Source organism: Arvicanthis niloticus, chromosome 1 (genome assembly GCF_011762505.2).
Source record: "Arvicanthis niloticus isolate mArvNil1 chromosome 1, mArvNil1.pat.X, whole genome shotgun sequence".
NCBI classification, from domain to species: domain Eukaryota; kingdom Metazoa; phylum Chordata; class Mammalia; order Rodentia; family Muridae; genus Arvicanthis; species Arvicanthis niloticus.
This window is the reverse complement of record NC_047658.1, coordinates 100,857,138-100,879,249: the sequence shown is the minus strand read 5'-3', so window position 1 is coordinate 100,879,249 and position 22,112 is coordinate 100,857,138. Positions and strand designations below refer to the sequence as shown.

At 44.9% G+C, this 22,112-nt stretch overlaps 1 protein-coding gene across 1 annotated transcript in view; it reads left to right on the top strand.

Moving 5' to 3' along the window:
* Adam12 (ADAM metallopeptidase domain 12) overlaps positions 1-22,112 on the top strand; it is a 328,831-nt gene that overhangs the window by 203,878 nt on the left and 102,841 nt on the right. Inside the window, exons 4-5 of the mRNA XM_034485928.2 lie at positions 3,225-3,303; positions 20,279-20,355. Of these exons, the coding sequence (XP_034341819.1) occupies positions 3,225-3,303; positions 20,279-20,355 (156 nt within the window). The remainder of the gene's footprint in view (positions 1-3,224; positions 3,304-20,278; positions 20,356-22,112) is intronic.

Below are 22,112 nucleotides of genomic sequence, written 5' to 3'. Positions count from 1 at the left end.
CAGCAGACTCTTCCTAGCTTGGGAGGAAGGCTGTGTGGGCGGTCTGCACCACTGGGAACAACATGGTGAGTGAGCGGCCCCTATGGCTTACATTCTCGAGAGCAAAGGGAGGCAGAGTGTAAACAGATCAAATAAGCCAAATTGGAATGCACTACAGGAAACCAAAGGGCTCTGCAGTGGGTAATGGTGAAGGGGCTGCTTCAGAGTCCACATCAGAGGAGGGGGCCCCTGGGGAGACATCATTTACAGTAACTAAGAGAAGGAGGATCCCAAGAAGTAGGCCATTTGACAAAACATGCACAGAACATTCCAGATGCAGGATATTGCAAATGGCAAAGCCCTTGATGGAATATTCTAGAATCATCCAGGGACCACAGTTGGCTAGAGGAAGTGTGACCCAGAGGAGAATTACTCAAGGTGAAAAGCAGGGTAGCATTATGAGTGGCGGAGCTGCCTGCCTAGGCCACCCACCCCAGGACCTGGAGAAGCAGTCAGTGGTATGTCAGAACTCTCTGGAAGCCCAGCATATATATGACTGTATCCTCTCTGACTCCAAAGATGTTTCAAAGACAATTAAAACATGCAAGTACCTCTCCAAGGCTTCATTCTCCTGCACCCCATCTGCCCAGCTGGCCTGCTCCCTGCTATTTTCTCTGCATTAGACATGCCAGCAAGGCTGCTGTGCCCCTTGGAATGGACCTGCCCAGGAGGCCTGTGCAGGTACGAAGAGATGAGAACTTGGGGGATGGGCTTTTGTTCTGAGACCCCACTGCCACCAGGGAAGCCCACTCAACTGTATTTTTTTAAACTCTGGAGGTGAGCAAACTCTTGAGAGCTCAGGAGAATCCATGTGTGGTTGTCAACTGTATTTTGTCAAGTGTATTTTGCTGCACTGTCCTGAAGCACTCATGAAGAAGTACATCACATCTCAGACCCACCCACTGCCATAACCTACCTGACTTAAAATAGCCATGTGTGTTTCTTGAATGTATTGAAATCCATGTAAAACTGCAATATTGCCCTGAACAGGGATATTGTTGTGAACTTGGCTAGAACACCAGGGCAATATGAGTTTGAGAAGAAAGTCTTCTCTATTACATACCCAGCATTCCCACCTCCCTGAATTGAGGTACTTGCCAGGATGCTGGTTGCAAACTCGGGTGGAACCAGTTCAAGCCAAAGAGAGGCTTAATGGAGAGAAGGGATGCTACAGCACACCATTGAATGGACCATCTCTCTTCTTCCCTTCATTACTGAAAGATAGCAGGTTTGTCTGCTTCCAGCATCCTCTCCAAGTGGAGGCTGACTGTGGAGGTCGCTCTGCGAGATTGAGAACATGAGGAAAAGCCTCTTCCCAGTAGTCCCAGTACCCCAGGTTCTGCAAAGAAGATCTGCGATTGGCTGGGCTTGTCTCACACTCTTGTCACTTGATCCTACCCAGAAGAACTGGTGGTGTGAAGAGGACAGCACCATCCCCTCCACTGCCCTCCAGGGACACAGAATTTGAAACCACTGTGGACTCTACTACACTGACAGATAAGATCAGATTCTGTTTAGGAAGCCCTTGCTGGCTTCCTGGTCCCAGATCTTCAGGTAGCCTGTCATGGTCATCATCAGCCTGGGATGCTGCCACTCCTACACACTCTGATAAACTTCAGCATCCTCCTCTCTCTGTTACAGCACAGTGCTGTCCAGCTCCTTCTACAATGCTTTATTAATGTACTATCTAATGCACAGTGGTCCACCCAAGAACACAGCTCCCCTGCTCTGATACAATTCCCTCTGTCACCATACCAGGCCGTGGCATCCTCAAGAGCAGAGGCTGGTGTAATTATATTTGCAACCTAGCAGCTAAAACCAGCACATAGTAGGTATATAGGACATCTTTCCTGCATTGCGTCAAGCAGGATAAAAACCATGCTTTTAATCTCAGGCTGCAAAATCATTTAAAACCTAACTTTTCTATACTGTGTCCTCACTGAAGACCTGGTGACTGTCATAGTTGGGGACACAAGGGGCTTTCCTGAATTTATCTTCTCTTGGAAATTCAGATTTGAATATGTCCAAGTCAGATTTTTTTTCACACCTGCATTACTTATAACATTTAGGTATTGTTTTACCCTCTCCTGTGAGAGCTCAGTATGGATAGCTGGAACTCTGACCTGTGAGGAAAATACCTTTGGATCCAAAGCTGTTTTCCCAGCCAGTGGCTTCAGCACTGATTCTAGTTTGTGGAGCAATGTGACATCTGGGGATACATTTTCCCAACTTGGAAATCTGTCTGTACAACTGTAATAAAATGTGAGATTTGGGGTAAGGTGTATGGTAGGTACTGTGCTGGGGTGTTATTGTGGAAAATATTTACAGTCAATCAGGGGTTCTACCCTGTCTTGGATCATTTAGTTCCCAGATAAAAGGCACAAACTTTTATATTTATAATAAACTTTTACAGCACAAGAACTGAGCAGATCCACCCTCTATGCTATTACGTCTACCTCCCTGCCAATAGCCCTGAGATATGACTTGCCATGTTCTATGTAGGCTGCTTTTACTCTGATTGGCCAACCCTCAGAGTTAGTTCTTATAATCCCTTACTGCACAGTGTCTTCTCCTCCCTCCACCTTCTTTTCCTCTCTTCTCTAATGATAGTCCTCCTCACATACCAAGCCTGGGAACTGAAGCCCCATCTACCTCTCTTCTGCTCAGCTATAGGCCATCTGCATCTTTATTCAGCCAATAGTTTTAAATTAAGGAGCAAAGTCACATAGCATTACTTGGTATACATAAGGATTTTCTCATCCCTGAGGGCAACCAAACTTTGGAGGCCAAGTATTTAGCATTACAATACATAGCAACAAACCAAACCTTAACGGGGGCTGGTGGTGACGGCATATGGTGGGGGTTATGATGTGTCATGGGGGTATGGTGTTGGGGGAGGGGCCATGTATCTATCCAGGTACATGGTGAATGCTAAACTTTGCACCTGAGAAGAATGGAATCAGAAAAATGAAAGGGACCCCACAGGGACCATATGGACAACTTCTCAAAACATCTGTTGTAGACTGTCTCCTACTGGAGTGCTCTCTAAATTCTCCCTGGAAACCTGAATAGGTGAAGCCCTTAGTGAGCCTACCTGGAGTACCTCATTCCCACCCTTGAGAGGCACATGAGAGTCTGTCCATGCATGCCACACTCACCTTTTTATGTCATTTCTGTTTCCACAGGGGACTCATTGCCAATGGCTTCACGGAGACCCATTATCTGCAAGATGGTACTGATGTCTCCCTCACTCGAAATTACACGGTAATTCCTACATGTTTGGGCTAACAGAACTCTGTACATGGAATCTGTGCTGACACTTTTGTAGCTGTTTTGCTCTGAGCTAAAAACATCCCCAGATTCTTAATCTAGGCCCAAGAATCCCTGAAGAAGCCAGGCTCACACCTCACATTCCAGCTCCCTGGATGCTGAAACAGGAAGATCACCGAGGTTAGAGGCTAGTGTAAGTTATAAAGTGAATTTTAGGACAGCTTATGCTACAAAATGAGACCCTTCCCCCAAACAACAACAAAAACAGCTTTTAAAGAAAGGTGATGAGCCAGACATGGTGACATTGACTTTTAACCTCAGTACTTTGGGGATCTCCGTAAGTTCAAGACCAACCTGGTCTATATATCCAGAGCTACATAGTGAATCTCTGCCTAAATGTAAAATCAGGAGAGGAGGAGGAGGAGGAGGAAGAGGAGGAAGAAAAGGAGGAAGAGGAGGAAGAGGAGGAAGAGGAGGAGGTTGCTGTTATTTACCAGAAAGCTTGACCAGAGTTAGAGGTAGCTTAACAAGCAGTCCTGCCTGTAACTTTAATTTTTTCAAACCTTACTTTTAATGATGATTCTCAAACACTTTAACCTCCCTTGTAGCCCACCACCACCAGAAGTAGTGGAAAAGAAAGGATATGGGAAAAGTGACCTGTTTAAAAAGGTTCTTTGGAGGAACTCCCTTCCATGTTGTCTGGAAGTCAGCAGTTCAGTTCACAGGTTAGCAGGTAGCAGCAGCTCGATCCACCCGCAAACACTTCATGGATACACCAGCAGTCCAGCTCAGTAGAGTCGGGTTAGCAGCAGTGGTGACATGACCTAGCAGAGAGAGCCAGGCCTCAGCCTCAGCACAAGTCAGCAGGAGGGACCAGCAGGAACATCAGAAGAAGTTCTTGGCTGTGCCTCTCTCAGGGAAGCAAAGATCAGTGAAGACAGGAGACCCACAAGCATGGTACAGCTAGCTGTCAGCAAGCCAAGCTCTGTCTCTGTCATTCTGTAGAGTCCTATTTATACCCTCCAAACATCACATGTCCTCCACGTGCCGTGCCTCAGCACATGTATCCAATCAGCCTGAGTCCATGCAAGCAGCAAGAAACTACAGTACACCATCAGAAGGTTTTTTTGGTGCATTTCTCTCTATGGAATCACCACAAATGCAGTTCAACTACGCAGTGCAAGGTGGACCAATACATGTGTGTTGTTAGCAAGAATCCTTCGTTACGTGTCCTTTCATGTGCTTGCCTCAGCAGAACATTCTCTCTTCTGTGCCTTCTTCAGCGAAACGTTTCTTCACAAGTCTGTGTTAGCCTTTCACACCTGTGTCCACTTTCATGTGTTTGCCCCAGCAAAATGCCATCCAACGTGCTTTCCAAAGAGCCCTACATTTCCACTTCACCTGCCAGAAAGCTTGGCCAGAGTTAGAGGTGGCTTAGCAAGCAGTCCTGCCACAGCTGAGTTTTGCTGTGTTAAACTTTGCAATATTTTAAAGAAATGTAAAGGGAAAGTGATTGAACCTACCTTAAAGGAATGCACAATATACTTTCTGTTGAGTTACTACAATATATTTATCACCTCCTGACCAGCTTTTCTACTATTTGAACTTTAAAAATATTTAGAGTGTGTGCATATGTGTGTATGTCCATGTGGTAGTCAGGAGACAGTTTGTGGTAATTGGTTTTATTCTTCTATCGTTTGGGTCCCAGAGACAAAACTCAGATGATCAGATTTAGCAGAGAGCGCCTTTACCCACTGAGCCATCTCTGAGACTGTTTATATGTAACTTTGGGCCACATTCATTTGTGTGCTCTTTGGCACACACTATGCATCTGTGTGTACACACAGCCCTATATGTAAATTCCATAAGATTCCAAAAGCAGAGAACAAAAATCAATGCCCTGTGTGGGAAGAAGAGGCTCCCTGCTATAAAGAACTATGTGCATGTGCATTTGTTTTTAAAAATCAAGCCAGTGGAGTTGTTCTTCCTCTTGGGGCCCCTCCGTTCTCTGTGTCAGGCCTCCAGCATTCTCTCAGACCATCCTTGGAACTTGGAACTTAGGAGTGGACACTTCCTGATCTGGGAACATGGTAGCATAAGCTGCCCAGCTCTCCCAGCCCTAAGAAGACACAGAGATCCAAAACAAAATATAAGCATCTACAAGATTTTGTGAAAATGTCAAGCTTAAAAGTGAATCAGGAAAAGCCGTCCAAGAGATAATCAGTTAAGTGTAGTGACTCACACCTGTAATCCAAGCACTTAAGACACACACACAAGAGAATAACAGAAAACTCAAGGCCAGCCTAGGCTATATAGTGAATTCCAGATTAGCCCAGGCTATAGTGAGACCCTCTCTAAAGTTAACAAAACGATATGTGGGGGTGGGGATACCCAGGGCTTTGGCTACCAAGTTTAGGCCATGGAGTCCCAAAAAGCTTCTCAGGACCCAGAGCTGGGAGGGGAAGCGAGAGAATGAATGAATATGACTGAGAATGAATATAAAGGCCAAGTGCTGGAGCAGAGAAGAAAGAACTGAAGGTCTGCAGTTAGAATCTCACAAAGGTTGGCTTCCCAAGGAAGCTTCTTGTGAAGAACTCTCCCAGCCCTACAGAAGGCAAGGAAGAATTGTCCGTCAGGTGTCATGAATTGAAAGATTATACACACACACACACACACACACACACACACACACACAGAAGGAAAGAAGGAAGGAAGGAAGGAAGGAAGGAAGGAAGGAAGGAAGGAAGGAAGGAAGGGAGGGAGGGAGGAAGGAAGGAAGGAAGAAAGGAAGGAAATAGAAGGAAGGAAAGAAGGAAAAAAGGAAGTAAAGAATAAAGAAGGACAAACATGGATCCCCCGTGCAGCCTTTCACATGTGTTATATGCATTATATGCACTGGGGATGCATTGGCCCGTATCCAGAGTCTGAGTATCAGCAGCAGCATTATCGTCATCAGGCTGGTATTCCCAGTCAGATACTGACCTCAAAGCTACTCCCAAGCCAGGAAAGTCTGCTTGAGCCCAAGCTGGAGCCAGGGTTAGAGTGTTCCCTAGAGAATTTTCTACAGCCCCAGTGTATGAGATGACCAGCAAAAAGAAAAGAGGGTAATAAAATTTTAAGGATGAACCCTAAGGCAAAAATCACAAGCCAGACAATGAACAAAGACACTGTGAAGGAGCTCCCATGGGCAAAAGAAGAGAGAAAACAAGTCCTCCCCAGAACAGAGATAGGAGAAAAGCCAGAAGGGAAAAAATTTGAAGAACAAGATAGATCTACTGGAAATTCCACAAAAATCCAACACTCAGTATAGGAAAGAAGCAGTAATCAAATAGATTGTGACAGTGGTGTCCCCAGATTGAAGGAAGACAAAAACCCACCAATCCTGGGAGAAAGATCAGAAACACTCTAGGGTGATTTACAGAGAACCTGCAGGATGTCAAAGAAAATGTCTTAAAACTTCCTGAGACAAAGCAATTTGTAGCAAATGAGGATACAACAAATCCCATCAGCCATAATGGAGTTAAAGCTACAGGGACTGAAACTCTACCAGCAGCTGACTGAGACAGATGCAGATCCCAGCCGAGGTCTGGGACCCCTATGAAAGAGTTAGGGTAAGATTGAAGGAACTGAAGGGGATGGCAACCCCAAAGGATGACCAACATTGTCAACCAACCTGGACCTCTGGGAACTCCAGAGACTAAGCATCAACCGAAGAGCTACCAACCATACGTGGGCTGGCCTGTGCCCCCTTACCCCACACATACATAGCCTTGTCTGGCCTCAGTGGGAGGGATGTGCCTAATCTGGTGGGTACAGACTTGGATGCCCCAGGGAAAAGAAATGCCCCCCAGCGGGGGAATGCCCTTTCAGAGGTGAAGGGAAGGGGCTGGGGTAAAGAACTCTGGGAAGGGGGACCGAGAGGGATCAACATTGTGATGTAAATAAGTAGAATAATTAATTTTTAAAAACTACAGGGAGAGGGACAGTAGCTGGCACCCTCAACTCTGTTGAAATGACTTTACAAAGCCAAGAGCACACAGCCTACTCAACAATTCAAGAACTTACCATTCCCAGAGCCTAACAACAGCTATCCAGGCAAGAGTGCCCTGCACAGAACAGCTCAGCAAGAAGGAAACTAAACGCCAGGGTAGGAGGTTAGAGGCAATAGCAAGCAAAACAGTTGCACCAAATAAATCTATTTAAAATAACAGCTAGGAGGGACTATGTTTGGGCGTTCTCAAACAAGACAGAAAAACAGACTTGAAACGGTTTAAGAGTTTGTCTTGTACTAAAATAATAGGCATGCTGATTAACTTTGATAAGTAGAATATGAGGCACCTGAACATTTTCAGAGTAAACATCTAAAGAACAGAAAAAATAGTGTATTCTTCCAAATAACAGGCTATCAATGGATATCCTGTTTCAACCCAGTTCAGGACAGAAAAAAAAAAAAAGGAAAGGATGGGATAAGAAAGAGAGTAAATATAAAACAGGAAGGAATAAGATTAAAATAACATAACATATGAATCTCATTGTATGTAAATAGGTTGAATAGACGTGTTAAGACCCATATCCCCATGTATAAAATGGAAAGAAATCTAAAGAATGGGTAGATAGATCTGAATTTTAAAATAATAAAGCAGTTGTAGTTGTACTGACATGAGACAAGCTAGTGAGGTAGCAAGAGGGGCAGAGAGGTGGGGAGAGAGAGACGTATTGGTGACCAAGAGGTGCTTATGTAATGAGAAAGAAACAAGTCAAATTGGTAGTGAGAACTGTGGGATAGCTTGGCTGAGTGAAGGTCTTTGTAGCCAAGCCTGATGACTTTATTTTGATCTATAGAACATTCCCTCAGCTTGACCTCCGGCTTCTACATGCATGCTGTGATACATGTGTACACACACTCACGCAGGCACACACACACACGTGCGCGCGCGTGCGCGCACACACATAAATAATAAACAAAAGGCTATTGAAAAAGCTGTGCAACTGCTTACACTAAGAGGGAATTCTCAAAATAGAGTTTTAAAACTGTAACTGAAAAGGACTGTGACTTTTAAATCTACAGATTCACCTGCAGTTGATGCTTTAGCCCAACTCCTAATTATAGGATTTCTTAAAATCTAAAGTATCCATTAAAATTAGGGGTGAGGAGTGTAAAGCTTTGTTTTACTCATTAGTTCAATAATTTAAAAGCAACCCCCCCCCAACCACCATAACCCTTACACGTCACAATTTCTCTCCAAGAGAAAAGTCTCTAAAAATGACACTGACACAACTTAGGGAGACACTGGAAACCTCTGAGATCACCCGCAGCCCAGGTGGCAGTGTCTGAAAATGAGGATTAGGAAAATGAACAGAAACTAATGAGAAGGAACATGCAGGGGTGAGGGGGAACCAGTTTGTCAAAAATCTGGCTATTTGAAAAAATAAATACATGAGCAAACATTAGCAGAATGAAAGAGAGAAGACACTGAAGCTAGACCTTTTGTACAGAGACCATTTCAGTCACAGCAAAGCTATGAATAAGGCTGGTCAGCATCCTAAAAAAATGCAGAATTCTTGGGAGCTGGAGTGATGGCTCAGTGGTTAAAAGTGGTTGTTGCTCTTGCAGAAGGAACCAGGTTCTATTCCCAGCACCCATATCATGGCTAACAACCCTCCCTGACTCCAGATGCCCACTCTGACCTCTGCAGGAACTGTATGCGTGGTGTGCTCAAACAATACACATGCAAGCAAAATATCCACATACATAAAAAAATTTAAAATGAAATTTTTATAATTTTCATATATAAATATTATATTGTTATTAATATTAGCTAAGGTAAAAGAAAAATTTCAACATCATATGCAGAAATCAAGAGTGATGCTTTTCTTACCTGGGCATAGGGGCACGTATTGGTAATCCCAGCATTTAGGTGGTGGTAGCAAGGGGTAAGAGTTCAAAACCAGCCTAGGCCACATAGGATCCAGCCTGAATTACATGATACTCTGTCTCAAAACAAAATTATAGTGGTTCTTTTTCTTTTACCCACAGAATATGGTATCAGGTTCAAATGACTTTGATAAGTGAGTTCTGCTGTGCCTACAAGGGATAAACAACTTGTGAAGTGGGTCTTATAGGCTGGTGTTGTTTAGGAACACAGTTGTAAATGTCCCAAATAAGTTATCTCTACCCAGCATACAGTTTTCAACTTCCTTTTAAGGAAAGCAAGGATAGCTCAATATTTATAATTCTAACAGTGTGGCTTATTATATTAGTAGCTTCAGACTCGGAGTATTATAGTTACCTCTCTCCTCCTCTAGTCTTTACTCTCTCTTGTACAGGTTATAACAGCTTGAATAGGGTAAGGATGTTTCTGATACCCCTCTCTGCTTCCATAGAACCTTACATGGCCTCTTGTGTATAGCAGTTTTCAAAAAATGATTCACCCGATCAATACAGTGTCTCTATCCACAAGCTGTCTATTCCCCCATTCATCTGTTGGGTGGGGGTGGAATAGTGTTGAATAAAATACATTCATTTGCACATAAGCGCTACTGGGTTACTAAATTAGTTTAAGCAGCAGAATTAGACTAAAGCATTCTAGTGAGTTTCATTGTACCAGCTTCACCTCCACAAATTAGACAAAAGAGTTGAGGTATTTAAAAATAAAAACACACATAAAAGTACTTTGGATATACTTACTACAATGAAATAAAATAAAAGTATATTCACTACAAAATATTTGATACAATAAAATATGTACAAATCACTTTGAGAGGCCAGTTCAGTGAGGGAGGGATATTTGATATGTTTTCACACATGGGAAAAGTCCAGTGGAAGTGCTGTGAATCCTTTAATAATACTAAGGAGTTGTGGACTTGGACATTGAAAGTTTAGGAGTCTTGGAAGATGGTCCAGGTTTGTGCCATCCAAAGGCACCAGGGGATCAAGTGAGAAGTCCCGGTAGATCAAAGACAAGACATGCTCTGGGAAGGAGGTGGCAGTTAATGGAGAGTGTCCTGGTAGAAACTGCTATGTAATGACCAAAGGGACAGATAATGCAGGTGCCAAATGTTACCTGGTGAGGAACATTTTGCCAATGGGGCTTTCCTCTCCATATGGACAAACAATGGGGTTCTCCACAGTACTCCTAGGAGCAGTTACTGCTTAGAAGGAAGAGACAGAGACAGCAATGGGCCCCAGGTTTGTCTGTGTTGGATCTGCAGCAGGCAGAGGAGTCAGTGGACCGTTGAATATTTGTGGACAACAGGAAAAGATTGGAGGGTAGGACCTGAGGGTTGACCTCATGTATAAGCATGGTACTTAAGTTTACCCTGGGCTGGCTAACTCTATCCTCTAGATGTTTGGCTATCTTATTTAAAGTACATTTCAAACATAACTCCCCAAGCTATTTCCATTATATAAACCGTTATCCCAAAGAGAAATAGCAAAGGACTCTCCTAGAATGGCCCCTCTTCCAACTTCACAATGATGAAGGATGCTCTTCTACCATGCATGTAGGGTACACATCTACAGTTACAGCTTTATGTTCTGTTCCCATCTCCCTTGCTGGTCCCCAACACACACATACACACTAGCGAGGAAGAATAAGTAAGGGATAAGAAAAAATGGGCAAATTTGGGACCATGTAACTGTCCAAGAGCTGACAGTTCGGGTTTGGACTTCGATCCCAAACAAAGCTAAAAGCTACACATCCAGACATCTTCTCCTAAAAAAGCTACACATCTTCTAGAAGAGAGCTGGGATGGAAGGTTCCAGAATTTTAATAGTCATCACCTCTGTAAGCTCCGTGCTTCTTTGCATTTTTATTGATGTGTTTACAGGGCCAGGGGCTTGCTCCCTTCCTTCTCACTCTCCCTGGAGGTGTTTGGATGAAGGAGTTCTTTCCCAGGATGAGTCCATAGGCTGGAAAGGGATGAAGATGTAGGAATTATTGGAGGCTTCACTTCTGCCCAGACCAGTGTCCCTCTAAGATATACTAGATAGATAAAAGGTCTTTTCAGAAGCTGATGCTGTGGTTTACTCTTCCGCTGGCTGGATGACTCTACCTTAGTAGGTGAAGAAACTAAGAAGCAACTAAAAGTGGACTGCCCACCCCTCTCAGGACTCAGGAACAACAGCACAGTCACGTGCCTAATTAGAAAATGACCATGTCCTCTTTTCACCCATTGGTCGGTCCCCTTGCCCAGGTCATTTATGTGCTCATTACATTTCTCAGTATCATGACCACAGATCTCACAAGAAGGAAAGGATTTGTTTGACTCATGGTTTGCAGACACAGTCCACCATGATCCACAGACACAAGTACCAGGACTGTGATAGGAGCACTTGAGTAAAGCCCCTCATGTCTCTATATCTTCGCAGAACAGGAAGCAGAGGGAAAGATCCTGCAGACATGGGGCCATACCCTTAAGGCCCAGGCCCTAGTAACTCACTTCTGCCAGCTAGGCCCTGCCTCCTAAAGCTTCTACAGCCTTCCAAAAGAGCATCACCAGCTAGTAACCAAGTGTCCTAACACACTGGGGAGAGGTCTCCTCAAATGCTGGCCTTCTGGTCGTGCCAGCTAAAGCATCAACCACGCTATGGCAAAGATGCAAATCCAAAGAGCTGTCTCCCTGAGTAGAGTCAGGGCGCGGCAGCTAGGTCTTGTTTCTGGTGAGGAGTCAGATGCAGCCTTGGGAGTTTGATTCTTGTTGACTCAGACTGGAAAACAAAGGGAATTCGCTGACTCGTCTCCTTGCCCCTTATAATCATCCCTCAATGGGTCAGCCTGAATTTAAAGTTACATGTGGAGTGAGAACCACTTGGCCAGAGTGTTTTTTGTTGTTTTTAATATAACAATTAGGGCAAGCTGCTTGACTCAGAGCAGTGGCTGAGTTTAACTCTGGAATCAATCTCCTATGTCTCCTTTCCAAGATGAAGTATGTGAGTTTGTCCTTTGCTGGCTACATCTAAGAAATAATTATCTTTTATGCTGTCACTCCTAATATGGCCTGTGGGTGACCATAGTCATGCCTATGTGGGCTAATCACATTCCTACAGAAGCCCTGGGGAGACTGGAATAGCTGGCCAGCTCTCTCAGTGCCTGCAGTGTTTGGTAAAAATGTATCTGTCTGTTCCTCACATGTTGACTGAACAACTGCTTGGGCCACGCACTCTGCTCACCACTGAGAATACAACAGGGTTAAATACAGGTGAGGAGACCCATGGAGAGAAAGGAGGGAACTGGTGTGGTTCCAGCGACCACATCTGTGCTAAGTATACTGAAAGTAAGGCCACGAGGGCCTGATCTTTTCGGAGGTGTCAGAGAAGGCTGCATGGAGGAAAGAACATGTGGATCAAGATTTAAAGCTGGAGGAGGCATTCACCCAGGGTCAGGAAAAAGAGAGCATTCCAGAACACTGCTACAATTTTCCCAGTGCAGGGGTGGGGTTGGAGGGAAGGAAGGTATGCAAAGGTGACTAAGCTCAGAGTGACTTGGAACAAAGTCGTGATAGAAGAATGTTTGAAAGCCACTGAAGTGTCCCTTTAAGGTGTGTCATGGGTATGCTGAAGCTCTGAGGGCATGGGAGAGGCTATAGTAAGACCAGGCAAGTGTCTTGCCTAGGTGAGCTGGAGGTTGAATAGACAGTCTCTGCTATAAAGACCAGGTGTATAAAGATGGAGAGAAGGCAAGGCGCCTGAACATACCTAGAAAGACCACTCGTGGAAAACCAAGGGAGTTTCCAAGGCCATTTATAGGCTGTGGTGTCCTTCTTACTCTACAGGTACCAGCATTTGTAGGAACTCTTGGAGATGGGCCTTCACTTCAGGTGCAGTAGCTATAGGCCTAAGGACAGCAACCACGGTGCCACTCTAACTAGTTCCAAATACCAGCTTGACTGGAGTGCTTCACCAGACATACAATGTAAAAGTGAAGTAGCAGACACGAGGCTTGCACACAGTCAGGCCTTTGGGAAGGTTAGCCCACTACCATGGTGAGAGTTATTTACAACAACAGTCCTTTACTCTACTGTGCCCTAAGACCCTCTGAATCTTGTGGCTAGACAAGAAACTGGGCTGTAGCTAGAGTGGGTACATGAGCACTTCAGAGACTGGTCTCTCTAGCCTTGGGAGTCTCCATCAAAAGCAGCTGGGCCTGAAGGTCTGCTAACTCTGCCTACTCCATGTCCCCTTCCCTCCTGGCACCTATACAAAACCCCTCACCATTAATGAAGATCTGGAACTGGACCTTAGAAATGAATGAAGGTGTGCAAGTCAAGGGTGCTCCTTTCTCTCTAGCAGGTCAGTTTTCTCTTGCCCTCTTTTATTTCTTTATCCCATAAAAAACAGCATGGGAGAGCAGTAGGTAGGAAAGATCATACAGTATAACTGACTTAAGCACATGCTTGTTTTAGTATTTGTGAAAATGGCTTACATCTTACAGATTACTTCTCCATGCTATGTTTCTTAGATCTCTAAAACCCCAATAGATTAAAATCCATTCCATTTCACAGATTAAACACTAAGACTCTCACAAGTCTCAGCCCAAGACTTGAAGCCCAGGTTGATCTCGGTGACATCACAACGACAGATAGACTTCTTGACCTCTCAGGAGATCACAATGAACAGGAGTGTGAGTCTCTCATCCATTCATCCAGTTCCAGCACAGCCAAGTAACTCCTGTGGCCCCCAAGGTTAGGCCTGAGCAGTGTGTCACCAGACATGGTTCTTGTCAGAGTTGGGGAGCAGTGACAGTCCTGGGAAGATGGATGTGCCCGCTGTCTTCTCCACAGTTGCATCCTGGGCACACACATACTCGGGGCTAAGCATGGGGCAGATGGCTCTGCTAACACACAGGCTGCAAAGTCACCATTCCCTTTGCTTAAGGTGTGTGCTCTTGTTGGGGATTGATGTTCTGTATGAGAGACAAAAAGCCTGGCCTGATGAAATGTGGACTGGCTGGTGTGCAAACAAATACACCACACTCACAAACACACTCATTCATTTTCATATTCTCTCTCTCTCTCTCTCTCTCTCTCTCTCTCTCTCTCTCTCTCACTCATGCAGTTTTTTCTTCCTTTGGAAGTGACTCCCTTCTCCTATGATCCCATGAGTGATGTCAGGGTGAGACTCTGTAGGAGAGTGTGGAGTGCAAGCTTCCCTTGTAGGTGGAAGCTTTTTACAAAAAAAGAGAGGCTCAGGAGGGTGCAGGGCATATGTACCTAGCAGTGGAACATAGTGGGGAGCCTATCTGGAGTGAACAGGCCATGGTTTGAAGTTCTGCCCTGCCATCAGCCACCTCTGTGACCTTTAATGGCAGTTTAACAATTATGACCTCAGCTTCCACATCCTTTGAGCAAGAAGTTAGCTGGAAAAGCAAGGTTGGCCTTAGATGGCCCCAACTTCTTTCCAGCTAAAAACATCTTGTCTTTAAGCATTGAATCAAAAGGATTCACTATATTGCCTATGGCAGGGGTGGCCCAGGCCCTTGGGAGCACATCGAAAACACCATTCTCTTAGCACACCCTCCCAGACTCTGTCTTCTAAAAGTCCTTTTAAATTGCAAAATGGAGCTACTTTTGCTACCACTTCTGCATATAAAGTCCCCTTTCTCCTAGTCCACAGAGGGGGTTTGAGGGGTGGTATCGAGAGTTTGATTTGACTTCCCGCAGGGCATGGAGTTGAGGGCTACCAATTTTCAGGTTCAAGAGTTGTTACTCCAGCTTCCTGTTACCCACCATTAGGTTTGATTGATAGTATTAACCAGAAGGAAAACGGTATTTTACTGGAGTGGGGAAACGCATTCGGTTAAATAATAAGTATATAAAATGCACGGTTAGAGCTTTTGTGAAGGGAGAGATGTAATTTTGTGGTTGTGCATGTTCAGGACTCTCTTCCACATGAGGTTTTGTTGGGAGAAGTAGAATGCATTGGATCAGCAGAATGAAGCAAAGAAGATGGTCCTAGGAGGGCATGGTCTCATTCAGAACATCTTTAGAGTCAGGAGGCTGTGCAGTTGGATGCTTTGGGGGCAATCAGAGAGAGGAGAGGGTCTGAGAATGGCTATACAGAGACGAATAACCACAGATACCCAGCAAAGACTAGTGTGGTAATACAGATCCAGGGTTCTCTGGGTTGAGCACAGATTTTCTCTGACCACTGGCTGCCTGTCATGTCTCCTGCAGTGTGGCACGTCCAGAACCTATGGACCAAGTGCTCATAAGCCTAGAAGATCTGATTGGTCTGAGAATCTGAGTCTGAGCATAGGGACCAGCTAATTTCACACACTAGCTTGTGGGCCAAAGTGGGTTTTGCTGGTCTCTGATCAGGGTACTACCTGTAAAGACCCCTTAGCCTCTGACCCTGCCTTAGGAGTCAAGGTCCCAGCAGGGTCATAAAATGTATCTCTGCCACAATCCAATTTCTTAACCAGTACGTGGAGGGCCCAAATATGTCCTTCTGAGTCATGAAGTTATCCAGACAGTGACTCACAGCTTCATCAAAATGAAATCATGTTCATTTACATGTGGTGAGTCATGTTGAAAAACACTAAATTTCAGGAAATTGGAATTGTCTGGGGGAATCTAGTGACTGTGCTCTGCAGTTGAAGAGATTAATCCCTGTCAGGAGTGCGCAAGGGGCTCAGGAGCTGTCTAACTCAGGTACATTGAGAAGTAAGTTGTAAACTCTCACGACAGCTAAGATGCGTAGGGTTGTTGACTTCAAGGAATGGTTTATGAACACTAAACTCCTCTTTCCCTGCGCTTTTATATTCATAAAAGCAATATTTCAAGTTATTGAACTGGAAATTAATTTGATACTAATTTGTTCTCAGCCCGCGCTTTAATGAGCTTGTATTCCTGTGTATTTAATTAGAAAGTACACTTGATAAATAATCCATTAACAACGGAGCCTGAGAACAAATGAGTTTGAAATTTCAGAAGTCAGTAATTATTGTCACTGTGTGGTTTTTCACCCCCTCCCCCAAAATGAGGGAAACTCTAAGACGGATCTCAACAGCTAGTGATCCTGCTCGTCTGGGAAGCCTAGACACCAATAGCAGCTGCTATGCTGTCCTACTCAGTGTCACCTTCAGCTTTGACATGCCTGCAGGTGCCCAGGGCTAGAATCTACCCCCTACCCCAGCCTGTGTAGCACAGCCTGGGAGGGGACCAAGATCCCCCTGATGCCCTGAGATATTTCAGTCTAGTTACATGCATCCCTTGTGTGAGCAAATTTTTACATGACTCCCCTGAAAGTAAGGGGAGGGCAGAATCATTCAAAATCTATACAGACAGCAAGGAGGTACACTCCTATCCATGTCGCCCCTCCTTGATGTTCTACTAGATATCCGATATGGCTGATTGGGCAGCCACATCCCCTTTCATTCTCCTAGCTGAATTGGACCAAGCCACTGCTTATTGAAAAGGACAGTCTCATGGAGGAGAGACAGATTGCTAGGCACTCCATGCTCCTGTGTCAACATGTGTGCTCCCTGAACTGTGTGCTCCCTCCATCAGCCACTGCCTTTGCAGTTTTCCATCTGTAGGTAATTCCTTCTCCAGCCCTGGCCTCTGGACACCAGCTGTCCATACTGCAGCATGTGCAGTGAGATGCTCTCCGGCAAGTAAAAGAAAGCAGAGTTCATAATGGAACCTGGAAAACATTATGCTGCATGAAAGAAGCCAGGCACGGGGCCATGTGTTACAGGCTTCCATTTACATAAAATGAACACAGCAAGCAAATCCATAGGGACAGAAGGGGGACTAGTGGTTGCCAGGGGTGGGTTCCAGGTGTCTCTGTAGGGTCGTTAAAATGCTCTGGAATGAGATGGTTGTGCATCCTTGTGGATTTCAGTGATGGAGGACTTCAGGTACTCTGTGTACTCTAAACAGAACACCATTACAATGCTGACATGGCGTGCTTTAAAATAGTGAAATGTGTGGCATGGGAATTTAATCTGAATTGTAAAAGAGAATTAGATCTTCAGGATATCCAATTGTCATGTAAAACAATTGTAATTAAAAGAGTGGAACTGGCTTAGGAGTGGACAGTTGAGCATTCCTTGGTGGACTATAAAACAGAAAAGAGACATAGACATACCCTGAGTATTCCCATATGCTATGTTTGAACATCTCACATGCTTGGTCACTAAGTCCTCAACTGGTGATACTATTGGCATAGGCCTTGTTGTAGGAAGTGGGTCACTAGGGCTAAGCCACTCTCTACTTCTTTGTTGTCATGGGGAAGCAAGCAGTGTCCCTCTCCCACTGCCAAGAAGTCCACTATGCCTCCCATGCCACAATGGCCTATGAGCTGAAAGGAATCCTTTCTCCTTGAAGTTTCTATTAGGTATCACAGCAACAAGAAAAGTCACAAATAGCACATGACAGAGTGTTGGGAGAAAACTGATGAGCAGGGGTGACTAATGGCTGGTATGAGCTTGTAGGAGACGTTGTAGACTAGCCCTGTACTTCCAGGTTGTAAATAAATCCTGGGTAGATTAAAGAGCTACTCTCAAGACTATGTAAATAGAAGAAAATAAAAGGCATGTACCCGTGACCTCAAAGAAAACTGCCTTTAGTAATACAGTAAATCTAGAGGGTGGAAGAGACACAAATTTATAAAGCCAGAAACTCTGAGCAATAATAGTCAGGTTAAAAGAATTTTCTTATACAGAAATGGGGGTAAAATATTAACATCCTAAATCTATATAAAGGACTCTAAAATCAGAAAATAAAAAGCTCAAACAGCACTGCCACTACCTGCCTCCATGCAGCCTTCACACCTCCCTTCATCCTTTGCCTTTCAGATGACCCAAGAATTTTATCCTCTTGTGTTGTTGAGATGAAATTATCTTAGCAAATGTCTCACAATGTCATGGGTTTTCCTTTGTTACTCAAACCCATCTGGTGTTTGTTTGTTTGTTTGTTTGTTTGTTTTTAATTGATAGCGATGGTAGTGGTGGTGGTGGTGGTAGTGGTGATGATGGTGATGATGGTGGTGTGTGTGCACATGAATTTATGTATACCACATGCACTCAGGAGTCCATGGAAGCTGGAAAAGGGTATCAGATCTGATTCCCTGAATTACAGATGGTTGTGAGGTACAGAGCCAGTTCTGGGAACCAAACCGCCATCTTCTGCATGAACAGCAAATGCCACTGAGCCATCTTTCTAGTCCTGGTTGTTTTTCTTAGCAAAGTTAAGATTGTCTTTGTGAATGACTGTCATCACTAGGAGTAAGGCACCTGTGAGGTGACATGAGCATGTCAGAGGCAGGCTGAAACCTGATTATCACTTTGAAGAGGTGATTTTTTTCCTACAAAAAGCTGGTATGCTGCCGGCATTCTGGAGGCCTGGGTGAGGAGTGCTGGGTATGAGCGGCCATTCCTTGCCAATCAGCTGTTTAATTGGAGCTGTGACTCAACTTTTTTTCACCAGCACAATTAACCTTGAATCTGGACAGAGATCTGTCTTCCCAGGAGGCATCTGTGCTGAAGTTTCTTTGGGGGATATTGCTGGTATCCTACAGAGATATTTGTTTTTCTTCTGAGACTTCCCTCAGTGACCTTTCTGCTGAGCTGTGTATAGGTGACTCTGTGAGATCTCGTCTTTGATTCTTTACCAGCCCTGTCTGTTGTTGGGCTGTAGAGTGAACATGGGTGTGGGTCCTGTTGGGTTGAGTTGTGAGTCCTGTGTCTGTTGCCCCATAGCAGGGGCATGGGAATTTGACTGAGTTCATGCCATGCAGTACTGGGCAAACGTCAGGCTGTGAGAAGCCACAGGGCTCCACTCCAGGGGTGGGGAGAACATAGTCTAGGGTCCCACAGGGGTTGGAGCTCTTAGTTTGGGGATCCCTGGGCCAAGAGGTGGCTGGGAACCAACTGGTCTCAAGCCCTGGGGCTCTCAGTCGACCCAAAGCTGAAGGGGTGAGGGGGAGAGGCTCTGGGTGCATCCTGCAAGAAGGAGACTCTTGGTCACTGTGACTCGCTTGGCTGGGCCATGGCTGGTTTGGCTCACTTGCTTGAGTTGGTGGCCTCTGAGGCTAGAAGTAGAGAGATCATTAGCAGGAGATTAGAAGGCAGCTCAGTAGTTAAAGACCATCTCCACAGTTCCCCACGGTGGGCCCCAAAAAGGAGAGGTCCATGGTCTTTCCATGGTGGAAAGTAGATGAAGCTATACCTGTGTTCTCAGGCCTGAGGTTAAATAGCTTTTGCGAGGAGGAGGGTCTGGGAAGGAATGCTTAATTGGCTATGCCCTCTGGACTTTAGGTATCTCATGAATTTGAAGATGTCTTGAGGCTCTGAGGTCTGTAGTCACATCCTCTATCTGTGCTATGTGACTGATGGCCACAAACCTCTCTTTGGGAGGAGCTATAGAGAGCTGTAGCTATGTGAAAGGAGACATGGGCCCAGGAGCAAGGCTGAACTCCTTCCATCCCTGGAGGGTCTCCGGGGTTCAAGGCCTACTGGACCAGGTACCCAGCTGCCTCTCACAACCCACTACCCCACAGTCTGCTTTGGTGTTCCTAAGCTATTCATTCAGGCCTGGGTTTAGTGCCTCTCACAGTGTGCTTAAATCCCCTATCCTTTCCTCGGCTCATTAGTGGAGACAATTTACATGAGAGTAAACCAGGGGCATCGGTGTGATTTGTTCTGCTGCTGCATTTTGTACTACAGTGGGCATCAGGGACCTCCTTGAGGGATGACAGACATGTAAGAGTAAAGGCCAATCAGGCATGTCTAAACCATTCTGATAGTCTCTAATCAGGTCTGATTCTCTAACCATAAACTTGGGCAAGTCTCATTGGGCTTAACGTTGGATGGTAAGACAGCCTGTATCATACAGTATAACATGTCCTATAGCTAAAGCAAGGAGGGATTAGAGGAATCTGGATTGATTGATTGATTGATTGATTGATTGATTGATTTGATTGATTGATTGACTGACTGACTGATTTTCCCTCCCTCCGTTTCAGGATCATTGTTACTACCATGGACATGTGCAAGGTGATGCTGCATCAGTGGTCAGCCTCAGTACTTGCTCTGGGCTCAGGTAAGTGGATGTGACCACTGAAGCTCCAATTTAACCAAACATAGACCACCCCTGTCTCTGCACTCACTTGAAGACCCTGAGAGAAGACCATGTGGACTCACAGTACAGATGCTCCTCAGCCTTGGGACAAGGCCTGTGTAGGTACTTCCAATAGTACAGCTGACCAAGGATCATAGCTTCTCCTTCATTTCCCCCTTTTTAAATTCTGTTCTCAAGCTGGGACACTGGGGTGGGGGTCTGATAATCACAGAACTAGCTGAGTTTTGGCACCCAAGCATGGGCTGGGGCTGAGGCTATGGCTTAGTAGTAAACATGTCTAGCTACACAAACCCATAGATCCAGTCTTCAACACTGCCAGAAAGTGAAAGAACACAGACATTGCATGAAGGATCTTCTGTGTTCATGGCCCTGATGCTTAAAACCTCCAAGTGCTAACAGATATGGCATTGTTTATTACTATCATAGCAGCTTGCTTAATCAAAACAGATTTAATCCCTGCTTCTCACTGGGAAAGAGTAAACACTAATTTAACATTGACCATGTGAAGTTGACCTCAGGCCCACCTGGACAGGTTTTTCCTCGTGAGTTGTGGATAAGAGTAGGAAATGATGGCCTGTTACCCTGGAATTACACTCCATCCTTCCAAGTCAACTAGTCACTACTGGAGAAGCTACTTGTCTTGACTTTTTTTTTTTTTTTTTTTTTTTTTACTATATGTGTGTGTTGAGTTGTGAACTGTCATCTGGCCAGGGCACCAGAGTGTGGCTCTGTGGGAGGGAGGAAAGAAAGACCTAAAACAATGTACCAGCTTAAACGACAGGGTGGGACTGTGTTTTATAAGTCTATAGTAACTGCCATCTCTGTATGTTCTGTGAGAATTTGGGGAGAATGAGACACACATTACACACATGCCACAGACACATAACAATACAGCACACACACAAATGAACACGCAATCAACAGCTTAACACACACACACACACTGTATTGCGTTACACATCTTTGACATGGCATGGATGGAATACCATTGAGTTTCAGTATTTCTCTTTGTCTGAGAAAGGAAGGTGGTGTCTTCACTTCACCTTAATTCACTTCTCTCTGGTTACTCATTTATTCACGGGACACTACCCTGCCTTCAGTGCTATTCTAGGCATTAGGGATAGCACAGTAAATAAACAGTGTTCCTGGGAGAACACCTGCTAAGAGGATGCAATGGACAGAGAGTGAGTGACAGAAGCCATCATGAAAAGAATGAAGCTGATAAAAAGGACAGGAGGAAAGGACGTGGTCCAAGATGCAAAGATGAAGGCAAGGCACAGACATTGCAGGAAGCAGGAAACAGCATGCATACAGTGTTAGAGCAGAGCAGCCATGTGGCTGGCTTGGCTGGAAAAGGAGGAAGAGAGGTGGCAAAGGAAAATAACCTCAGAGGGGACAACAGAAAGAGCACAGTGATGGTTCTGACACAAGAGCGAGGTTGGGATATACAGGAGCCAGGGTTCATAGAAATCAAGATCGAGTGTGGGAAAGATATATGTAGGGAGATCTTGGTAACAAAATGAGGGCAAACCTTGTCATGGTTTGAATAGAACAGGTCTCTTAAAGGCTTATATGTTGGACATTTGATCCCCAGTTGGTGGTCCTGGCTCGGGAGGTTGTGGGGCCTTTAAAGGAGCAGACCAGCTGCAAGGAATGAATCACTGAGTGTGGGGAGGCTGGACTTTATAACCTTTTACTGCTTCCAAATGACCTCCCCT